This window comes from Leuciscus leuciscus (assembly GCF_965113295.1).
Source record: "Leuciscus leuciscus genome assembly, chromosome: 15".
In the NCBI taxonomy this organism is placed as follows: domain Eukaryota; kingdom Metazoa; phylum Chordata; class Actinopteri; order Cypriniformes; family Leuciscidae; genus Leuciscus; species Leuciscus leuciscus.
The window spans coordinates 35,183,049-35,201,066 of NC_138739.1; the positions used below are offsets into that span (position 1 = coordinate 35,183,049).

At 37.1% G+C, this 18,018-nt stretch overlaps 1 protein-coding gene across 2 annotated transcripts; it reads left to right on the forward strand.

Annotated features, from left to right (window-relative positions):
- Positions 1–4,684: 4,684 nt before the first annotated feature.
- LOC309475223 (stonustoxin subunit beta) lies at positions 4,685–15,105 on the forward strand. Of its 2 annotated transcripts, XM_082137945.1 has the most exons (4): positions 4,685–4,815; positions 6,316–6,477; positions 10,285–10,350; positions 13,339–15,105. In XM_082137945.1, the coding sequence occupies exons 3-4, from the start codon at positions 10,293–10,295 to the stop codon at positions 13,884–13,886; spliced, it is 606 nt and encodes a 201-aa protein (XP_081994071.1). In that variant the 5' UTR covers positions 4,685–4,815; positions 6,316–6,477; positions 10,285–10,292; the 3' UTR covers positions 13,887–15,105. The 2 variants fall into 2 exon arrangements, with proteins under 2 accessions (XP_081994071.1, XP_081994072.1); XM_082137946.1 differs by lacking the exon at positions 6,316–6,477 and having other exon boundaries at positions 4,700–4,815.
- The last annotated feature ends 2,913 nt before the right edge of the window (positions 15,106–18,018 follow it).

Below are 18,018 nucleotides of genomic sequence, written 5' to 3' on the forward strand. Positions count from 1 at the left end.
ATTATATATTTGTTTCGGTTACATTTTAAGGTATCCTTGTTACTTTCTTTTTTCTTTTCTTTTTTTTTTTGCATCAATGAGCACATGACATGACCTCATCTGTCAGTCACTGCAAGTATTGACTAAATGGATTTTTCTGTAGAACACAAAAGGAGATATTGTGCAAAGTGTCTACAAAACAATAGTAATATTATAAATAGCCAAATAATAACAATAATATTATATATTTATACATATATAGCTTCCTTCTTTGTCATTTATCAGCAGTCTTGTCCTTCAAAGTATGTCTCTAGACCACAAACACGCACGTGCGTTGTGAAGGGTCATGTACATGACTCACAGGACGCGTGCTTTACTGATATATGCATGTTATTTTAAAGCATCCTTGTTACGGTGTACTTATACATTTAAGGTGAAGGTTAGTTGCATGCAATCATGCATAGTTTACTGTTATTACTACAGTAAGTACATGTAACATGTGTAACAAGGACATTGTAACATAAAGTGTTACATTTGTTTATTTTATTGTGGTGCAATGTTCACATTTTCATGAACTTATTATGACAAAATAAACAAGATACGTGCATTTAACGTTTACAGTCTGAGTAAAAACAGGCCAAAGATATACATGATTGCAGTGTGTGTGTGTGTGTGTGTGTGTGTGTGTGTGTGTGTGTGTGTGTGTTCACTACTCGCTGCTCCTAATGTGTGTGCACTAACTTGGGTTAAATGCAGAGGACAACTTCTGAGAATAGGTTACTATACATGTAAAACAAAAAAAAAGTTTCTGCCTCAATTTTTTTAAGTATTTCAACTTAAATTACATTCAACTGACTTTAAAATCTTAAGTTAAAGTAATGTAAAATATATGTGTTCATAACTTATCAGTTTTTACAGTGTATTTGGCCTTCATATCATGTCATGTCACACACATCTGCCTCTATACTTCACTGCGGGTGAGTCAGGGCTGGGCTGGCTGTGGTGGCTGGTCCTGGATCAGTGGTATTGATTCTTTCCTGTGGACCGAGAAAATTGCTGTCTACTTGATCTCAGATGAGCTCTTCAAAGAAGAAGAGCAAACAGGAAAGGTTTTTTTTTTTTTTGCAAGCACGTTCTCATCTGTCAGTCACTAGAAGTATAGGCTAAACTGCTTTTTCTGTGTATAATAACAATAATATTATTATACATTATTATATTTAGCTTCCTTCTGGGTCATTTATCAGCAGTCTGTCCTTCAAAGTATGTCTCTAGAGCACAAACACGCACGTGCGCTGTGAAGGGTCAATGCCTGTAAATGACTCACCGGACGCGTGCATTACTGATATATGCATGTAGATTCACGCGCCCCGCGCTGTTACATGCAGTGCTCGAATTGAGGGGGGGCTGGGGGGATCCGGGACCCCCCATAAGGTATTAGGGACCCCCCATAAGAAGTAAAAAATAGAATTAGGGGGGTCCCTCGGATATTTTTATTTTAGTAAAAATAATAATGACAAATCAAAATAAATGCATGCAAAGGATACAGTAAATATCATGAATTGATTATTTACAATAATTTATTTTAAGTGTGTTTATAGGCTAGTTGTCATGTCTCTTTAAAATGTAAACGCCCCGCCTAAAGAGCGCTGTGCGCGCGCATGACATCGTCGACTGACAGGACTGTTTGTTTGGCGCCGCTCCGGTGAAGCTAATTTTAGCTTTTAAAATATGGAGAAAAATAAACCTCCACTCGCAGTCGGGAAGAGAAAGCTTCTTACTGACTTTTTTGAGGGGTAATTGTCTCTCGCTATATATCTTTCTACTTTATATCTAACAGTTATCCACTCCATGTCGGGGCTTTTATATTCCTAGCATATATTGGAAACATTTGGCTTACGTTACTATTTTTTTCATATAATTAACAGTCCTGGTTCTACAGGAGTGCTAGTGCTAGAGATCTCGATGAAGATGGATAACAGATTTTTAGTAATTATAAAGGGAGCGCTCGTTGTGCGCTTTCTAATATCCATTCAGAATTTGTATTTATTTGTATATGACTTGTTTTTCATGCTGCTAGGACCAAAGGCTGTATAAACACGGCAAAGTTTTGGGAATTACATACGCATTTATGCGGGATTCACTCTTGAAATAGCAATGATTTATTTTGATTGCCATAGTATTGTTTGTTTATGAATAAAGCAGCCTTTTTCACTGAAATGGTTGAATAGTCTGCTGACTCACTCACTCATGACAGTGCTTTGCCGCCACCTACTGGACGTAACTATTTAAAAATCGTATGTGCTGAAATAGTTGAAAAATCCCAACCAACACACAGGCTGACAGCCTGTTTTGCCACAATTTATAATAAACAAGTTTCATGCATTTAATTAAGTCTTTTGGAACAAACATTATCACAGTGTCACATCAATCATCCAGTTGTTTTTAGGGTAAATACTACATTGGTAAATAAAGCTAGAATCATTCTGTTGGATGTACACTATTCAAAAATTCAAGAGTCTCTTCTGTTCACCAAGCCTGCATTGATTTGATCCAAAATACAGTAAAAACAGTAATATTATGAAATATTACAATGTAAAATAATAATACAATAAAATATAATTTATTTCTGTGATCAAAGCTGAATTTTCACCATCGTTACTCCAAGTGTTCATCACATGATCCTTCAGAAATCCTAATATGATGATTTGATGCTCAACAAACATTTATGATTAATATCAATGTTGAAAACCGTTATTTACAGTATTTCAAAAAAAAAAAGTTTGATGAATAGAAAGTTTATCTGAAATATAAACTTTTGTAGTATTATACACTACCATTCAAAAGCTTGCGGTTAGAATTTATAACAAAATGTTGGGAAAGAAATTAATACTTTTATTCAGTACGGTTGCATTTAATTGATCAAAAGTGACAGTAAAGACATGTATAATGTAACAGAAGATTCTGTTTCAAATAAATGCTGTTCTTTTGAACTTTCTATTCATCAAAAAATCCTGAAAATAAAATGTATGCTGCTTTGTCACCCTCTAAATCCATATTACTCAAGTAAGTAATTTAAAAGAAGAGATATATATATATATATATATGTATGTGAATTCAAGCGTTTTTAATAAATAGTATATATTTATGCATATTATGATCAAATATATTGTATATTTTGTATAAAGTGTATATTGCGAGACTAACCAACCCCCCGCCCAAAAAAACTTGGGGACCCCCCATAAGACTTGACTCAATTCGAGCACTGGTTACATTGCTCACGTCTGAACATTAAACTCATATTCGCGGTGATTCATATACCACACTAGAGCTCTGCAAGTGATACGTCACGCGGGGAGCTGTCAATCAATTCCAGTCTATTATTGCGGTGACATAAAGCACGCAACCCAGAATCTCAAATACATGTTTAAATATGCTATGTGAATCGTAGCCTACAGCAGGTTCAATCAACTGTGCTAAAAAAAACTTGAGCCGTACGGTGGTGTTATTCAGTAATGGGTAAACAGACATTTAATCTAATTTAATAGAGCTGAGGCGCCATCTAATGGTGGGCATATGACAAACTTTTTGCTCTTTTTATGGACACTGGCATAAAGTTGTTGTTTTTTGTCGCTGGACATTCGATATTTGCAAATATCGAACGCAAATATCGTCTCTCGAGTGACATACGTTTCTAACTTCAATAGCATTTGAAGAGAATGACTTACAGTCAATAGTATCAATAGCCTATCCAACGTCAACCCAACTTTATGCCGCAGTCTTTTTAATGACTTCCGGTTGCGATCGAATGTAGATTTATAGGCCAATGTTATTGATGCTATTTGCTGCTAATCGCACCTGCTTAGCACTTCTCATGTGTCGTTTATTATTATTATTAAAAAAAATACCCCAAAGCGCATATAAAAAACACATACAATCGTTATCATATGTATAGTAGCTTCATGTTTCATGTTTATGAACGTTTCTCTGGGTTAGTTATTTACAAAGACAGTGTTGCCAGATTGGGACGGTGATTTCCAGCCCCAAAGCTCACCAAAACCGAGATGGTCCTCACTGCAGAACACGAAATCCAGGGGGAGGAGTTGGATCCGGATCCAACTCCTCCCACCTAAACCTACCCATCTCCACCCCCGGATCCCTAAACCTACCAATCTCCACCCCTTAGATCTAGATCCAACTCCGCCCCCTGGATCTCGTGTACTGCAGCGAGGTGCTACTGCCAAAACCCGCCCACTCCAAGAAAAAAACGCCAAAAATGTTACTGCCAAAATAATGTGATATCATTTTATTACCATGTCATTCAAGGTTGATAAGCACCATTTTTTTTTATCTCCTTAAAACAAAATAACGATGATAAAATAAAATAAAAAAGAAATACATTTTCCAGGAAAACGGATCAAAACAGGGCAATAATTAAGGAGAATTAGCAAATATGACTAAAAAGTCCAGGTGGACACTGTCAAAACGGCAATCAAGAAATGAACCGATGACTTTAACCCTCGGAAGTACACATTGCAGAACATAACGCAGAATTTAGCAGTCAAAACTGATTCATTGTTTATTCAAACCTTTTTCAGCAGCTGTCAGGGACAAGTAGAATGCAGTCTGGACGATGTAAAAGTTGCAGGTGTCTGGTTAGGCTAGTGTGCACATGACCACGGACAGGAGTCGTCCCATGAACACGTGATATGAGTTGAATACGTGCAGGGAATGATCTTTATCTGAGTCATAACAGCGATCGCGGAAGAGAAGCACAGTGGAAGCCGCTGCTCATCAGAAAATAATAGAAGTGATTCTGTCTAAAGAAATATGAAACGTGTAAGTATAGTCTATATATTTATCTAAATATGCACACTTTTGGACTAAACGCCCTAATGTATGCAGTTTAGTGAAGAACTTTTAAACCTCAGCAAACGTGACTGAATATGAATTGTATTCAAAATGCCAAAATACGACCAATTTTGGTCTTCTAACATAAATTAAGAAATTACTGTCACTGTAACAGAGTTTTCTCATAAAACAGTGTTCTAATATCGAAGCTTTCTAATGATGATCAAGTTCAAATAAGAGTGTGATGGTAATAAAATGTGGTTTCTGTCATTTTAGGTAGCCTAGCTCTTATCACGCTTATGTATGTTCAAGTGTTCGTTTTTCTAATAAGTTTGGGTTTAGTTGGCTATTTGATTCTATAAAAATAAGGTGTGGCGTCATGATTGACAGCTGTGATTGACAGCTCTCTGAGTGAAGTATAGTCACAGAGGCACCAGCAGACTGCTTTGGGAGCTTTGGGAGGAGACTGAACTTTAACTTTAACTTTTGATTTTCCATAACTGTGATTGTACAACTAGCAGACATCAAAATTGGAGCAGCCAGGCTGCTTAAAAAAATTCTAATGCGATTGAGTTTATGGGAGTATGGATGGGACTTTGATACCGCGGCTCCACCACACGTTCTCTACTAGACAGACTCTGGCTCCAAATGACATCATTAGCGCAAGATGGCACTAGCCATCTGACATTTTGGCTTCCCTTTTCTACAGTGGAAGGCAGCTGAGACACGTCGTCCATCTTTTTTACAGCCTATGGTTATAGCGTGCAGTGAATGTTGACAATAATCGGGCAAAAGGTCTCTAAATACACACAAATCCAAGCCGATGCACACACACGGATGCCGATTTGCAAATTCAGATTCAATAATAAACTCGGTTTTACTGAAAGTCACACTGCTCACGAAAAGATCTGCTTGATTCTTTTGTAATGTTTTGTAAAGCATCAATAACCAAAGGGTGCTTAGATAAGGGTCAATTATGTATAATCAAACTCTGATATTTGTACTTTAGAGTCTCCATAGTTTTTAATCATGTTATATAGAGCATAATTATTATTTAATAAAAGAAGAATCAGTAAAATCAGATCCAAAGCACGCACATCCACAGCAAAGCAATATGTTTCTCAAATTGGGTGCTCAACAAGGAAATTAATAAAAAAGGGAAAAAGTCAGCACACCACAGCTCACATTTTTGGAGCCAGCTCACATTTCTTTTTTATAAAAGAAGAATCAACAGATACAATTCTTTGAAATTTATTTGAGCCCAATTTTGAATAATATCCAATACATTTTTACTACTTTGAACACTACTATGCTATACACTACTCTCCTATAGTTCATAATACCACTATGAACACATTTTACTGAAAGTCACACTGCTTACTGAAAGCTTTGCTCAATTATAACGCAATGTTTTGTCAAGCATTAGTAACAAAGGGTGTGGTGCTCACATAAAGCTCAATTACGTAATAATATACGGTTCTATTTCAGATTGTCCATCTGTAAGTTCACTGATCAGTGAAAGTGTGGCTTCAGCTCTACAGTCATCAAACTCCTGTCTTAAGGAACTAGACCCGAATATCAATAACTTGAAAGATTCAGGAGTGAAGCTGATCCACTGAAGAGTCTAAAGTGCCAACTGGAGAAGCTGAGGTAATTTTAAAATAGTAAAATTTTAAAACTATATATCGTCACTGCCAGATGGAAATCTTGTATGTCCAAATCCAATTTCAGAAAAAAATTAACCCTGTCGTTTTTAAATAATTAGTTGGTATTGTGGCTTTGCATAGGCCTATGGTCAGACATGTGCCATTATATTATTAACATTCTACCAAAATCAAGCTCAGATGGAGTTACAAGGTTTTTGGCCAGCTAATGTAGAAGTTAAGCATTGTGTCTGTCATTAGACCAGCCACATCTCAGGCAGTAAGTACATTGCATTAGTTTTCATTAGGACTGGACAATAATTAAATATCAATAGGCCAATATATCGCGATATAATTTTTTTCAATAACGGTAATATGATTTTTAAACACATTTCCGATATTTCAATACATTACAGGCATGGGCTAGGTTTACGTTTTCATTTTTACTGCTTGATAAATATAAGCAGTACGGCACACAACGGCCAGGATTTTCTGGCCCGTCGAATACCTTCCAAAGCGGGCCAGCTCGGGCTAGAGGAGTGGTTACGATTCGAAAGGGTTTACCTGAGCCGGGAGACGGCACGGCAGCGCCGGGTGATTCTGTCAGCTAACATCAGCATTAAAGACTTTAAATAATTTACCTCAAAACTCACTTTCATGTTTGATTGCCTTCTGTTTGTGATCCGATGTGGATTCTGATCACCGTACAAGGTAGAAATATTTATACCCGATGCAAAAGACTATGCACGCAAACCATTACCATAGTAAACATGGTAAATATGAACGCTTGAAGAAATCAGACAAATCATAATGTTTTTATTTGATCTGTCAGTAGCCTACATACCGTCTCTTTATACCGGACTATCATAAAATAAAGCAACTTTTTTTTTGGGAGCTTCTCTGTTTCTCTGACTGAAAACATCTGTATGGGAGTCAAGAGAGTACTAAAGTGAAAGTGAAAGTGAAAGTGACACGTTACGGCCAAGTATGGTAACCCATACTTGGAATTTGACCTCTGCATTTAACCCATCCAAGTTAATGCACACACATTAGGAGCAGAGTAGTGAGTAGTTAACACACACACACACTGCAAACGTGGATACACACACCCAGAGCAGCGGGCAGCCTTTGTGTGGCGCCCAGGGAGCGATTAGGGGTTAGGTGCCTTGCTCAAGGGCATCTCAGTCATTTCCCACCGGTTCTGGAATCGAACCAGCAACCTTCGGGTTACCAGTTCAACTCCCTAACCACCAGGCCATGAAAGAAATGATCATTCTTTCTAAATGTGATGTGGCCTAATGTCCTGTAGCCTAACTTCCAAATAAACAGAAACAGCCTCGACTGAATAAGTAAGTGGGTCCTCTTTCTTTTGTGAAATAGACCTAACGGTAGCATCATTTATTTCTGTGTGACTAATGTGCAATTTTGACATAAATTAATTAATTGTGATCAATGTATCACTTTTTATTGTAAACCTGTGGTAAAACATCGATGCTTGGGTTTTAAATATTCAAGTAAACAATAAAAATGCCAGCAAACGGTCGCTTTTGTTTAGTGATCACGCTGTTTCCAGTGATTTCTTTCTGATTAGTTTTCTGTTTAAAGCCCTGGCTCGCACTGGCCTGACAGTGGAAATGCTGCTATTCAGATTCATCCATCGGAATGAATTCAGGTTGTCATCAACACTCAAAATGTCCATCAGCAACATGTGTTTTTGTTGTTGCTCAATTTTAATTTTTTTTTGCAACTCTGAGCACTTTTCATATTCTTTATCCTGGCTGAAGCACTTTTTTCAATCTATAAGAATAATATAATCAACCTATGCTAGCTTATAGTTTAAAGTTAAAGATTTTAATATTAATAAGTTGACTCTTATTATTATTATTTGATGGTGATTTCACATTTCTTGTTTGTATGAAGGCTAAATACAAATAAAATATTAACAATAATTAATTTGTTCCATTTTTATTTCTAAAATATTATATAGTTTTATAGGAGGAGGTTTCAAAGACTTGGCAAATACATTTTTCAGAAGTTTGTATGGTACAGGACATTCATTGTGGGCGTTCTTGGCAGTTTTTCGGCAATAATCGGAATTATATTGTATCGACCGAAATTAAGAAATATATCATAATATATATTTTGGCCATATCGTCCAGCCCTAGTTTTCATCAACATACAGATTAACAATGTTTATTGTAGCTATGTGGGGGCTCAGTTTTTTTTCTGTAGTTGAATACATTTGGCCGAAATGCTAATTAAGATTGTATTGGCTATGACTAGATGGCAAATGGTAAACTAAAGACTCTTCTCCACTCCTCAAGTACATAAAACATTAGCCTTAGACATAGTGTTTCTGGAGTAAGGAAAACGCTGTAGGCTACTTATTTATACAACCAGTCATAGTACAAGCATATACCGTCACCAAACTGTGTGCAGTACTTCATTTAAGATGGACTGACAGTTTGAAGACGTAATGGAGTTACGAGTTTAAGTTCCAAGCTCTTTTAATACTTTTCAGTGGTTAAATAGTTGTAAAATCAACAGACAGACATAAAGTGACCAATAGCATTGATTTATGAAAAATTAATCGAAAATGGAGATACATGGTTTCTGGGCGACAATGACGATATTGAAGTTTACCCATCACTGACAATGTTTTTGTCAGTTTTTCCTAACAGATTATCTAAGTTTTAAACAACTGATTTACATCTGAATCCAATTTTAATGTGCACGTTTATTCAGATTTACGTGGCTACAAGTGTTGAAAGTTGTGGATTACACATTTAATATAGGATTATTATGATCCATATAAAATATAGCTGTAAGCAGCAATTAGGGGGGCCAAGCGCATCAGAAGCAAAGTGATGAGCTAAGCAAGCATGGCAGGGAGCATCAGAACATAGTAACGATTTGACAAATTAAGTTTTAATGCAATAGGCAGTTAGCTTTGCCAAGAGATTGCATAAAATACTATTCTTTGCCTCAATATAATTTTTTTGTTTGTTTTTAAAAATGTCATATCTCCTGGCCAGTAAGTGGCGCTGTGCATAAACTGTGCAAGTACCCTCAGGCCATGGTTGTCATAACACACACCAAGTTTGGTCTGAATATGCTGAAGCATTGCAGAGATATACTACTTTACATCCATTTTGGTGTGCTTTGGTGTCCATTTTCGTCTAATTTGTTGATGCGCTATATAAGAACGGTTTGGTTTCGAAATTTTTTGATTTCGAACGTTTTTGCCAGCACGGTCTGATTATGATATGAGCCAATGCTGGTGAAAAATGGACCAACCATGTAGGATGAGTTCAATAAAAGTTTTTTGAAAATTTACGGAAAATGATGCCATATGGTGCAACTTTTCTTCAAAACCTTACAGTTCAAAAGTTATTGGCACAAGCATAAGTGCAAATTTGGACAGTTGGTGGCGCTTTTAGTTTTGATTGAAAGACTCCAAATTTGCTGTGGTTAATGTTCAGACTGTCCTCTATCTGTTTGCCAAATTTAATAACTTTCCCACAGTAACTTTATAGGCTGCTAAAGAGCAACAGCAGCAGCAGCAGAAGAAGAAATCTTACGGATACAATAGGTGCCTTCGTACGTTTGGTGTTTGGCCCTTAATAAACTACAAAAAAATAGTTTAGTAAAGGATGGACAGAAAAATATGATTTATTATATTTAACGATTATTTACTGTATTTTGTTCGTTGTGTTGTGTTTTTAAGACTTTTATTTCCATTTTTATTTCCATTTTTGGTGAGTCAGATGAATAGAACATGGCACATTATGCTTCTTTTTTTTTTCTTTGACAGTCTGGATCATGTCTTTGATTATGGATTATATCGGAGAGACCATGAGTAAAGCAGAACTACAAAAATGTAGGTCAACACACACATACTTTTTCTTCACAGTACCAACATGACATCATGACTTTGCGTAAACATACACGCCACTTTCAAGTCAAGTGGCGTGTTATTTATACGCATTTTGAGCCATGCGTGTATGTCCACGCCGAAACGAACCGTCATCTTCCGCGTGTATGTCTACGCCGTTAAACGTCAGAGTGATTCCGCGTGTATGTGTACGCCGTTAAATGTCCGAGCGAAACTGACCAAAATGTATATCTACATCTGGGGAGCAATATTTTTTTCCCTAGGATGGTAGGGGAACACTCATAAATGGTATTAACCCCAGTGACGGGTAGGTTTAGGGACGCGGTTGGGGTAGGTCATATATATTTATACAGTATAACGTTAAGTCACCGGCGTTGATAAACACGCTGAAAATCGATTATGCGTGTTGATAACACGCCAAAAATGAAAATACGAATTGGCGTGTCATACATACGCCATTTCATGAGATCAGTCTGACAGTACACCATTTTACATTAGACCATGGTCTAATAATCGTTCTATCTCATTCCGGAACATAAAAAACATTGATGTTGCGGTTTTTGCTGAAGGATTTTCCAACCTTTGTAGCAATGTTCAATATTCCACCCCAGATGACCTGGTTCTACATTACAATACTGGATTGCAAACGATTTTAGATGTCTGTGCTCCATTAAAAACCAGGTCGGTTTCATTTGTCAACTCTGCTCCTTGGTTTACTCCTGAACTGCGCATGTTAAAAGTTAAAGGTCGACGCCTGGAGCGATTATATGTCAAGACTGGACTTGTGGTGCATAAAGAACTGTACTCTGAGCATATGAAAAACTATAAGGTTGCCCTTACTACAGCTAAAACTGATTACTTTGCCAGTGTGATTAGTTCTGGTGAAGGGAAAACAAGAACACTTTTTTCTGTGGTAAATAATATTTTAAAACCCCCTGATTCTTTTCCTTCACATCTATATTCTGCTGATCTCTGTGAAAGTTTTTTGTCTTTTTTCATAACGAAAATTGAAAACATTCATCAACAAATGTCTGTGACAAAGCTTGATAGCTGTCAATTTAACCCTTGTTCTGATCAACCTCTTAATTTTATGCTTTCCTCTTTTGAACTTCCAACCATCGAGGAAGTAATCAATACTGTTAATAAGAGTAAATCTACCACATGTCAGTTGGATCCTATTCCAACGTATTTGGTTAAAGCCTGCTTGTCTTCTCTATCTTCTTTAATTACGGAAATCATACACTCTTCACTTATTTCTGGAACTGTTCCATCTCAATTGAAAACTGCTGTGATAATTCCTTTACTTAAAAAACCGGGGGCTGATTCAAGTAACTTTGATAATTTTCGTCCCATCTCAACTCTTCCTTTCCTTTCTAAAATTTTGGAAAGGTGTGTTGCAGCTCAAGTCCAGAATCATTTGTCTCATAATGGTCTGTACGAGCAATTTCAATCTGGGTTTCGTCCTTACCATAGTGTTGAGACTGCACTAGTTAAGATCTCCAATGACTTATTGTTAGCTGCTGACTCTGGACTTTTATCTATACTAATTTTGCTTGATCTAAGTGCAGCATTTGATACTATATCACACAGCATTATGTTGCACAGATTGGAGTCTATTGGAATTATTGGTACCCCTTTGACTTGGTTTCAATCATACTTTACGGGCCGTACACAATTTGTACAGTTGAAGCAGTTCTGCTCAAAGACTTCATATGTCAATACAGGTGTCCCGCAGGGCTCAGTATTGGGTCCTCTTTTATTTATCATTTATCTTTTACCCCTTGGTAATATTTTTAGGAAGTTTGGCATTCAATTCCACCTATATGCTGACGACACCCAACTTTATCTGTCCTCTAAACCTTCCGCTAATTTTCCTCCATCTGTCCTCTCAGACTGTTTGGCAGAGATTAAAGAATGGTTTACTTCAAATTTTCTTAAACTTAACACCAGTAAAACTGAAATTCTTCTAGTTGGCTTAAAAAACAATTTGTCGAAATCTACATGTTCATCTGTGAAAATTGACAATTTACCAGTCTCTATATCTAAACAAGTTAAAAGTCTGGGGGTCATTTTGGATAGTACTCTCTCATTTGAAGCACATATAAACAGTGTCATTCGCTCTGCTTATTTTCATATACGCAATATCAATCGACTTCGTCCGGCTCTCTCAGTAAAGAGCACAGCAATTCTAGTCCATGCTCTAGTTACGTCCCGTATTGATTTTTGCAACAGTCTTTTTTTTGGATTGCCTTCAAAGGTACTCAACAAACTCCAACTAGTACAGAACTCGGCTGCCCGAATCATCAGCAGAACTCCACTACCTGAACACATTACTCCCGTACTACAACACTTGCATTGGCTCCCGGTAAAATATCGTACTAATTTTAAAATTCTTCTTCTTACTTACAAAGCACTCAATAACCTTGCCCCTTCATACTTATTAGACCTTCTTCATATTTATACTCCCTCTCGGACTTTAAGATCGTCTTCTTCACTCACACTTGTTCTCCCTAGAACTCGCACTACTTCTATGGGGTCCCGAGCTTTTAGTTATGCAGCTCCTTATTTATGGAACCTGCTGCCACAGGATGTGCGAAACAGTGGAAGTCTTCATGTTTTTAAATCTCGCCTTAAGACCCATCTTTTTCGGCAGGCTTTTATGTGAAAATATATATATATTTTTTTAATATTGGTATCCAAGGTTTAATAATGAGTATTTGATTATTGTTGATTGTTTTATTGTGTTTGTAAGGTGTCCTTGAGTGTCATGTAAGGCGCCTATAAATAAAATGCATTATTATTATTATTATTATTAATAAGGTCATTATTTACAGAATAAGGTCTCGAATATAAAATGTTTTGACTGTGTACATGCGGTCAAAATATTTATGTGGAACCAAAAAGTAGATCCAAGGCCAATCTGATTCTTGAACATATTTTGGGGTCTTATTAATGTTTTTTTCTTGTGTCCAGATTTCTTTGATCTCACATTGGATCCAAACACGGTACACAATCGTCTCTCCATTGTAGAGGGCAACAAAAAGTTGGTATGTAATCCAGAACCGATGTCACATCCTGATCATCCAGAGAGATTTGACGGCCTTCCGCAGGTTCTGTGTAAAGAGCGTCTGACTGGACGCTGTTACTGGGAGGCTGAATGGAGTGGGTTGGGTGATATGGTAGTGTCATATAAAGGAATCAACAGGAAAGGAGAAAGTACTGACTGTAGGTTCGGAGCCAATGAAAAATCCTGGATTCTGAGCTGCTTTGGGGAGAAACTGATCGCCTGGCATGATAATATGGGAACACACATACCTCCCCCATCACCTCCCTTAAACAGAGTAGGAGTGTATGTGGACGAGCCGGCCGGCATTCTGTCCTTCTACAGCATCTCTGACACGCACGCACTCAGACACTTACACACATTCAACACCACATTCACTGAACCCCTCTATGCTGGATTTGTGCTTTATACTAATTCAGTGTCTCTGTGTGATGTTGAACCAGAGGTCGACCGATAGTGGATTTTACCGATAACTAGGTTGGACCTCACTGGCCTATAACCGATTAATTAACCAATCGTTTTTAAAATGGATTCTGAGTGAAAACAAGACATAAAATTGTGCTAAAGTTTATTATAAAAATTGAAAAACAGTACTGTACTGTACAATATTACAGTATAACTTGATCAATTATGTTAGTTCATAGTGCATTAACTAATGTTAAGAGAAACAACTTTAAAGTGTAAAAATGTAAATGTTGAAATCAACAAATAAACAATACGTTTATTAACCTTTGTTAATGCTACAAATAGACTCTTATTGTAAAGTGTAACCATTTCATATAAATCCAAACAGTCAAGCTTACAGATGGCCAGGCGTTAAGTTTCTTAAACGCATAATGAACGCAACCGAAAATGACAGAAAACACGTGCATTAGCTTTCGTTTCTGCTCTGACAGCCGCAAGATCACGCCGAATGCTGTGAGTGTGTGTTAGAAATCAGGAATGGTGAGTGAACATTGTGCTTGGTACATTTTTCATCTTAAAAACCAAACTTGTGTCTTGAGCCGACAAAGTTTAAATCCCGTCTGGCTAGTGCGCTTCTGATAATATTTACGCAGACGTAAGAGCGTAGACGTAGATTCGACCACATGAGCGTTTACACTATGAAAGCAATCCGGTCGAATGCGTTTACCTCTGGAAGTGATCGAAAGTGGACAAGCTCAAAACATTTTAGACCCTGTTTACAAATGTATTCAGTGATCCGATCGACCAAAACGCATCTAATTCTTCCTACTTCCCACTTTTTACTCTTAAAGGTGAAGGATCCAAGGGGTTTCTTCACAACCATACATTTGTGTTTTATTTTCTTTCTTTTTTATGTTCATTAATTCATTTATCTAATAATTTTATTATTAAATTAAATCGTAATAATTTATAATAATCATTTAAACCATTTCTATACTCATTTTATTGATTCATTCATTGATCAGTTATTTTATTTTTCCATTGTTTAGTTGTAAATTCTTTTAGTTTCAAGTAGTTATTTGTCTTCATGAGTAAGAGATAAGAGAATGTCTCCATTTCAAGGGTGTAACGTCACAGGATGATGTTGTGAAGCAGTAATTTACACCACTATTGCTTGTGTTATAATAACACTTGTTGTATTTATGCTGGTCAGACGAAGTCATAGCATTGAAACACACATTATTCAATAAACTCTGCTCATTTTACCATCACTTTGTCTCCTGCTTTCTGCTCTTCCCTGCTTCCTCCATCTGCCTCTTGGGCTGATAAAAGACTGTTAATAAAGTTTGGGGTATTAGACCTGTATGAGCCATTTTCATGCAATTATATATTTGTCCATTGGGTGGCGCTCTGATATGGTATATTAAGGGCACTTGGGTAACTAGACAACAGGTTATAATAGAGAGTGGGAGGAAGGAAGACTACCGAAAGCTTGGAAAGAAGCTATAATAATTCCTATAAGAATGCAGGGAAAAGACCCTTCAAATTATAGACCAATAGCTCTTACATTGAATGTTTGTAAAATTATGGAAAGGATGATTACAGAACGGTTGACATATTTATTGTAAAAAGAGAGGAATAATATCTAAATGTCAAAGTGGTTTTAGAAAAGGAAGAGGAACAATGGATCCTATTGTATGTTTGGAAAATAAAACTAGAAAAGTGCAGATAAATAAAGAATCTATATTCTTCAATGTCGAGAAGGCTTATGATATGATGTGGAGAGAGGGACTTTTGATAAAACTAAAATAATGAATATAGGTGGAAGAATATACAATTGGATACAATATTTTATGGCAAACAGAAATATCCAGGTAAGAATAGGGAATGAAGTGTCAATACAGAAAATGGAACTCCACAAGGGAGTGTAATAAGACCATTATTTTTTTCTGTAATTGTTACATACTGCTCTGAGACACGAAGGTTAAGGATCCAAATGCAGTTTTATTTAAAGGGTTATATGGAATCGTAGTCAAAATCCAGGCAAAGGTCATACACAGGCAGGCAATCCAACAAACAGACAAATCCAGAGGGTGAGGCAGAAAACAGGAAAACGGGCAGAGATCAGGAACAACGACAACAAAGGAAATGCAGTGGAAACATACAAGACTTCGCAGGGAATGATGAGGTGAACCAGGCTTATATGGGGTGAACTAAACAATATAATGAGACACAGGTGAATGTGATAATCAGGGATGATGAGTCCGGGCAGTGAATTATGGGAAATGTAGTAGCGAGTGAATAATGATAGTCTGATGTGGAGTGCCCTCAGGTGGCTCTCAAGGGCACTCCAGCTGATGACCGTTACAATAATGATCAATGATGTTTTTAATCAAGTACAGCAAGATATAGATAGATCTCTTTTTGCAGATGACGGGGCTCTCTGGAAAAGAGGAAGGAATATTTTATATATTAACAGGAAGATGCAAGAAACAATTAGACAATGGGCATAAATTGGGGATTCAAATTCTCAGTGGAGAAAACTAAGACAGTAATTTTCTCAAGAAAAAGGATTGTTCCAGAAGTGAGTCTGAAGATGTATGAGATTGTTGGAGAGGGTGACGGTTTTTATTTTTTTAGGTATTTATTTTGATACGAAACTTACATGGGATGAACATATAATGTGGGGAATAGAACACAAATAGTGGGGAAATGTCAGAAGGAGTTAAACATCATGAGATGTTTGTGTAAGTGGAGGGCAAATATTTCTTGATTAAAAACAACAATAATAATTCATTACATTTTATATAGCACTTTTCTCTGCACTCAAAGCTCTTTACATAGAAGGGGGAATCTCCTCAACCACCACCAATGTGCAGCAACACCTGGATGAAGCAGCCATATTGCGCCAGAACGCCCACCACACATTATTGATGGAGAGGAGACAGAGTGATAAGCCAATCAGTATATATGGGGATGATTAGGAGGCCATGATGGACAGAGGCCAATTGGCAAATTTGGCCAGGATGCCAGGGTTAAACCCCATACTATTTTCCAAAGGACATCCTGGGATTTTTTATGACCACAGAGAGTCAGGACCTCGGTTTAACGTCTCATCCAGGACGGTGCTTTTTTTGATAGTATAGTGTCCCCATCACTATACTGGGGCATTAGGACCCACACAGACCACAGGGTGAGCGCCCCCTGCTGGACTCACTAACACCTCTTCCTGCAGCAACCTGGTTTTTCCCAGGAGTCTCCCATCCAGGTACTGACCAGGCTCAACTCTGCTTAGCTTCAGTGGGCAACCAGTCTTGGGCTACAGGGTGATACGGCTGCTGGCTACAGTAGTCAGATACAGTAGTCAACTACAGAACTACAGTAGTCAACATTTGAAGTGGATCAAAAATGTTAATCAAAGCTGTCCTAAGACAAGAACGGGTTTTGTTCAAAATTCATGTATAACTTTGATGAAAGGTTTTGATCCACTTCAAATGTTGACTAGGCTACTGTATTTATGTGGCACTGATCCGGTCTGTATTTGATTATGGTAGTGTGGTATATCATATGGTATATATAGCCTACCTTGTGGAAAAACTCAATAAAATACAAGCTCAAGCTATGAGACAGTGTTGTGGAGCAGTAAAGATGACACCCATTCCAGCTTTACAAGTCTTGCTGAGAGAGATGCCACTATAAATGAGAAGGAAACAATTAATGATCAATTACTGATTAATTCAGCAGCAAAAGTTTTATGATTCAAATAGTATCATAACAGTATCTGTGTTCATTTGATGTACTGCCCCTTTAAGAGTTACGCTAAACTATAAAGTTTGTTTTGCATGTACTTGCAAAAAATTTACTCGCCTGTACATGCTGGGTGTGTTTTTGCCCAGCATGTTTATTGGTGATTTGTTATTTTTTGACTGTGAATATAAGGGAATTCTGATTGGAGAGAGGGTGAAATCCAGAACAAGAGCAGCTTTACTTCAAATATTTGGAGAACACAGGTTTAATAATTAATAGGATGTGATTTTAGTTTGTTTAGTTTGTTTTTTCAAGCAGGAGTCGTCGAACACGCATCGCTGACTGTAGCACATTATTGAGCAGGGGGGGATGGGGAGTGGGTAAAGTTCATAGTGAGTGGCTATAATGCGCAACTGGTGCAAACCGCCAAAAAAAAA

Coding starts and splice junctions, on each gene's coding strand:
- LOC309475223 (XM_082137945.1), top strand. CDS start 10,293: ATGTCTTTGATTATGGATTATATCGGAGAGACCATGAGTAAAGCAGAA. Junction 10,351..13,338: donor TAAAGCAGAACTACAAAAAT/GTAGGTCAACAC, acceptor TCTTGTGTCCAG/ATTTCTTTGATCTCACATTG.